The sequence below is a fragment of the Haplochromis burtoni genome, unplaced genomic scaffold (genome assembly GCF_018398535.1).
Source record: "Haplochromis burtoni strain Fernald_Lab_line unplaced genomic scaffold, NCSU_Asbu1 Contig_3655, whole genome shotgun sequence".
Classification (NCBI taxonomy): Eukaryota; Metazoa; Chordata; class Actinopteri; order Cichliformes; family Cichlidae; genus Haplochromis; species Haplochromis burtoni.
Window position 1 is genome coordinate 1 of NW_024586016.1, and position 6,228 is coordinate 6,228.

At 35.7% G+C, this 6,228-nt stretch overlaps 1 protein-coding gene across 1 annotated transcript; it reads left to right on the plus strand.

Annotated features, from left to right (window-relative positions):
- Nucleotides 1-1,478: 1,478 nt before the first annotated feature.
- On the plus strand, nucleotides 1,479-5,102 carry LOC102309324 (the record flags this gene model as incomplete). The annotated part of the gene is given in 3 exon segments (XM_014331606.2): nucleotides 1,479-1,609; nucleotides 1,751-1,832; nucleotides 1,962-5,102. Coding segments are annotated over 3 exon segments (278 nt in total), but the record flags the coding sequence as incomplete, so codon positions are not given.
- Between the last annotated feature and the right edge of the window lie 1,126 nt (nucleotides 5,103-6,228).

The following is a 6,228-nucleotide window of genomic DNA, read 5'->3' on the forward strand; positions in this document are numbered from 1 at the left end:
TACGGCAGCTGCTATAAAAATGTGTTTTAATTTTTTAAACTTGGCCCTGCTCTGTTAATTTTGAGGAGCAATTCAATTCAATTCAATAAAACTTTATTGATCCTGAAGGTTGACCCCGAAGGAAATTGGGTTAAGGCTGCCGACCTTTGCCAGCGCAATCTTACTCTTCTGACCATACATACATTACACAAACATCACATGGGGAAGACAGGTCAGAGAGGTATAACAATGGAAAATGCACAACATGAGGAAAGATAAGGAGAAAAAAATAACTCCCCCCAGACTGAGCTCCAACAGGGAGATCAGTTTGAGAACAGAAAAAAACACCTCAGCACATGTTATTCTTTTGCCTGCAGCGTGAACATGTGTGGGTTAAGTAAGAAAGTAGCCGCAATTTACCAATCCAGTAAAAAAAATTTAAGTTGCGTGGACAACAACGTGCCCAATAACAGCTTATGTCTTAACTTAATGTGATTAACTTGAGGACAGCCTTTTTGCTAAAATAAATGTACAAGTTTCATTTAACTTACCTCTACATGCTTGCGCAGGTTTGATGTGGAATTTTTAAAAGCTGCTAACTCAGTCTCTCTGGGCAAACACAGCTTACACTGCATAATAAAGCTGTTGCCTTTCTTGCACTTGAAGCCAAAATGGTCCCTTAAATACGGCCAGGGGTTCTTCGAGTTCAGGGTCAGCAGAATTCGACAGGGTTTCTTTTTTCGCTAGATCCGTACCACCGATGTCAGACTCCATCTTTATCGTGACCCAACGCCAGTTTGTTCTATTACCCATCATTCCCTGCAGTATTTCCGAAGCGTAATGTTGGGGGGGGGGGTTTGTTCTTTTAATTTACTCAGTAACAGGTGTGATTGAAAATGTAGCGAAGTACAATGCTTTTTTAAAAAATATAATTAAGTAAAAGTAAAATTACCGACTTGAAAAATGACTTTAAAAAGTATAAATACACAAAAAAACTACTCAATTACAGTAACGCAAGTAAATGTAATTCGTTACTTTCCACCTTTGGTGCTTAATATACATAATGAGTTAAGATCAAAAGTATTTGCAATTGATTGATTAATTATAATCTGTATGCAACATGCACCAGATCTGGCTGGGTTTTAGGGAATCAAATACCCATTTTACTCGATGGCATCCAAATCAATTTAGATGTTTTATATAATGTGGGTTTTTTTTCTAGATTTGTGATTGATATTCTGTCTTTCCACTAAAATTAAACAGTCATACAATTAGAGACTGTTAATTTCTTTTATTCATTCAGCAGAGAATGAAATAATTATTTCTTCTTAATGTATTCACCTTGATTGTGTATAGACATTTTACTTGATTTTTTCTCTCATTGTAGAAGCATCGAAATTTAGCAAAAAAGACAATGAATATTTACAATAAACAAATAAATAAATAAACAATCATGATGATTCCTATAGTTATTCTGGCCCAATTTTATATCGTTGTAGAGGCAGCAAAATGTGGCGGAAATGGCCAATTACACAATATGAAGACCATTATCAAGAGCCATGTACGCTCAAATAAGGAAATGTATGAGGAAGCAAAAAATGCCATGTTGGAGAAGGTGGATGCTTTAAAGGTTCGTCACATTTTAAAATGTATGTTATGTAGTCGTTGCTATTTTTTCCTGTTCTTTTTTTGTCTTGTTTTATTTTGTTTCTGGCTGTTTTTGACCTGTTAGTCTCTGCTGAAAGCAATAAAGTTTTTGATGTTCAATTAGAGAACCATCCTGGAGGATCTGGAGAAAGCCATGACAGAATCCATTGAATTTTCTCTCAGGACTGACAACAACTCACTCCCAGGTAAACAAAATATGTTAAAGTATATAATTATTACTGAGCATTAAGTATCTCCACATCGTTAACGATAAATATATATACAGAATGATAATGCTTTATTTTGTTTTAACCTTTATTTATTTATTTTTTTAGATGTTTCAGAAGAGCTAGAGAGAGTGACAAAACATCATGATGAACTTTTAAGCAGTCAACATTAAAAAATGTAACTGGGTAAATACTGATAAAATGTTTTTGTGCTAAATAATGTGAACTGATCCACCCAGCAGTTGCTCTAAATCCATGGTGTATATACGGCTCCATTTTAGTGAAGCTGACTTTTTGTGAAGAACACAAAAACAACACTAGTGTGAACATTTTTTATGAACACGTCTTAGGCAAATTTTAGGGGGATTTTACTGTTGGTCCTCAATGGCTGAGCATTTATCTCTCTGATTATTTCAAAAAATTTATTTCTGATATTTCAGGTCACCCGTGATATCTTCAGTCACATTTTTCAAGTTGTTTTGTGTTCTCTCTTTGAATGTTATGCTGATGCTTACTTTTGACTTTCAATCAAGTCTTTACATCTGAAGTCATTAGCTGTTTCCGGATACAAACTCTGCTTCAGGTCCAATTCATTAAGGCACTTGTGTTTTAACATGTTTTCATGCTTTGTATCTTGTTCTATTTAATCTGAACAAACCCCTGAAAAAAGTCGATGGTCATTGTTGCCGTCTCTGGGTTTTATTAGCCCTATTCATCGGCAGCACTTTTTAAAACCTTATGATATAACTACAGCCCAACCCATGCAGCAGTGCATTAATGACTAACCTCGTATTGTGGATGGATTATCTCAGCTGTTCTCCTGACTGAAGTTTGGTCGGTTTACAACATCCTGCCATGCAATTGCATTTGTCCCGAACCATCGGGAACCCTCGCATTAATTTTTAGCGAGTGGAAGAAGGTTAGCGTTCATCCTCCAGCTTCACTGTGCTAATGTTTTTATAGTATGCTAACCATAGCTGTGTAGCTAGCCACCACGTCGCACATCATCATATACCAGCTATCCCAACTTCAGTAACGCTATAAAGGTCACTAATGTTTAGTTTTCTGTCTTGATTTATGTCGGAAGTGGTAGCAGAGCTCTACGTTTTAATTTTTCAGAAATCCCTCAGTCAGAATATGGTATAACTTCTTTAGGTTGAAATTAGTGAGCTAACTTCGAACTTCCTGCTAACTTCAAACTCTGTTAAACTTCATAAATGCTGTTTTCATGGATGTCTGGATGTTAAACTGCTTTGTCATACTTAGTAGAGCAGCCACACTGATAATTTTAGTAAAGATGAAAGAATATAGACAGTTTTAACTCTCAGTATTGCCACAGTGTTTGTTTGGACCCAGAAACAGGGTTCATATGCCATCGCTTAACAACACTCATATAAAGAGATACTTAGATAGTAATTCAAACCAGCAGTGGCAAGGTTTTAATCATAAAGAACTAAAACAAAATGGAAATACTGTATCTAAAATCTGATTGCTTTTTTGCTTTTGTAGTGGTAGTAGCTTTTTAATTAGTTGTGGACTTGAGGTAGATAGAAAATTAGAGAGAAATGAAAAGGTAAAAGGATTACGATGCAAACATTCTTGGTTCATGTCAACCAGGGATATTTGCATTGTATTTCTGTTGTGGTTTTAATTTTAAGGGTCTAAACCAAAAGAAGATCCAGAGCTTCATGATTTTAATTATTTCATTTACTTCCTATACTGTGTTTAAATATGTTATGTTTAGTTTTGCTTTATTAGGTGGGTACTTTATTTTTTTTAGGTATTTGGATTTAACTTTGTGAACAAGAATGACAATTTCAATTTGTAATACAAATATATCTTTTCTGCAATACAGACTTTGAGTATCATATGATTAATAAAACGGTAGCAAATAACTACTATCAACTTTTACTTAAGCTACAATATCATTTTGAATTTTGTTGTTACTAATCTATACTAATTCTAAATGTATGCATGTGCTTCGTTTTTGTATTGCTGTTATAATAAAATATAACTTGAGTTTAAAAGCATGTGTAGTCACAAGAACCGTTTTTTCTAATCCCATGAACATGAAAAAGGCATGTTTTATATTCATGCAAAAACATCCTTGTTGTAATGTAGTGGAAAGTGGCATGGTGGAATAATAGAGAGAATCTCCCAACAAACATTGGATGCATTATTTTCTATTTTAATTATTGCAAGCTTTTGTTTTTTGTGTGAGATATAGGCTACACCCATGTGGGAGTGGACATTTCACTCTAGTCTAGCTGCCAGCTATTTGAAGATGAATACAGGGAGTAGTTGATTGGTGATGATTTCAGCTCTTCTATTTAAAGGGGAGAGAAAAGAAGATTCAAGAGAGAGAAAATGGGAAGAAAGGAGGTTGCGGGACACAGTTGCAGTAGGTTGAAGCTGGTTAAAATTGGAGAAAATGGCCTTTAAAATGTCCTGGACTGGTTTTACATTTAAAATAATCAGATAATACCACAAGGACAATTTGTTTTAATTAGGATTTATGTGGATTTGTTTTGATAAAAGACTGGATTACAAACTGATGGGTATGCTGGAACTTATTCATTTCTTGTCCTGGGGCCTTCTTGTTGGTCACTTATCAGTAGCTGGGGTTTGAGATTCCATGGAAACGTCTTTGGGATTCTCCTTGATAAATGAAAGGATAAGCCAAACCTTAACCTGATCACCTTCTTAACCTAAGGAGATCCTATGGGTTTTTATTGTGCCACTGAAGCATACAACTTAATCTTATTTGTTTAATTCAAGAGCACAGATGAACCTGTCTTGATGCTGACTTATCAGACTAAAGCTAGCTAACTCATTATAATCCGGAGAAAGGCTGAGCTTTAGGAACAAGCTAAAGAAAGCCTAAACTTTTACACATCCCAGAGATATTTTCTCGCCTTAACAGTTTAATATGAGAGATTGTGTGTTTGTACTGTGAAATATTCCCTATTGATTTGTGATAACCTTATTCATATTTATTTTAAATGAAAAAGCTTAGAGATAGGATGAGGAATTCAGCCATCAGGGAGGGGCTCATAGTAGAGCCACTTAGTGGGAAGTTCAGCTCTTTTCAGAGAGCTGGCTCTTTTGTCACGGCTCCCAAAAAGGAGCTGGCTCTTTTGGCTCCCAAATGGATCCTAAGTTATTATCATCCATAGCCTCATATTTTAGCTTTACTTGGCAAATGTGAAAGCTTTGTGTTTTACATTTAGTGTTTTTATGAGAAGCTTTATTATTGCCTAATTTTGTGTATTTGTTTTGTTACAAAAGCAGGCATTCTTACTTTTGTTTAATATTTTAATCAAACTTTTCATTTTAATTTAACACAAAAACAAAACACTGCAAACAAATTCAGAGAACTGAAACAGAATCAAGCTCATTAGCCAAACAGCATGTCCTCAGTGTAGGTTGATATTCAGAAAAATCAAATGCCTCAGCTTGGATGGGCTTATCCGTTTTTTCCTCTTAGCTAGTATCTGCTTCTTTTTTAAAACTGCAGCCAGACGCTGCTTCGTGTACGGGTAACATATGTTCTTGCAATGCACTCACACTCTCCTCCTCACGGCTATCTATCGTCTCACTCACAGACTGAGGGGTAGTGATGTGCAGTAGCGGTGACAAATCTTAAATAAAAAGTGCATGCAAACCAGTAAACAAATTAAAACAAACAAGTACTGTTGAGAAACTATAATACAAAAATTACAATTAAAATTCTCAGCAACAAAAATAATTGCTTTAAAATATACACCGTCCATTAGTTGACCTTAATCCTACAGAGAATGTGATGATTTTGTGGATAATTAAAGTCAGTCATATATCCACAAACACAACAAGCTGAAAGTCAGTGATGCTGCTCGGTTTGCAGTCCTGAATATGACGGCACAAGCAGGATTCACTGCACTGTTAATGTTAGCTATGTTATATTGCTGCCTCTGTTTGGTGGTGTCGAGTAGTGGTGCAACGGATCAAAAATCTCACGGATCGGATCGGATCACGGTTCTAAGTCACGGATTGGATCAGCAATCAGATTGATAAATCTGTTGTTTGGTTAGCATATCTTAGTTGCACTGCAATGTAACATGTGACAGTTAAAAGCCACACTTTAGAGATTAGGTGGCATATCGTCAAAGTAGACATTCATTTTTCCAGAATCCTTGAAAATCTCCTGAATTATGTCCTTTCATCTATTTTCTTACCATGGTAATTTCACCTTTCTCCATCCCTTCCTTGCTCTTTTGTGGACTTATGTCCCTCCTGTACTTCTCCATTGCTGATGCTAGTAACATCAGCCTCCTGTGAGTGTGAGGTCTTGTTACTTGTTGGTGTCGGTGGTGTTGTTGATGGTGCAGCTGCTAAC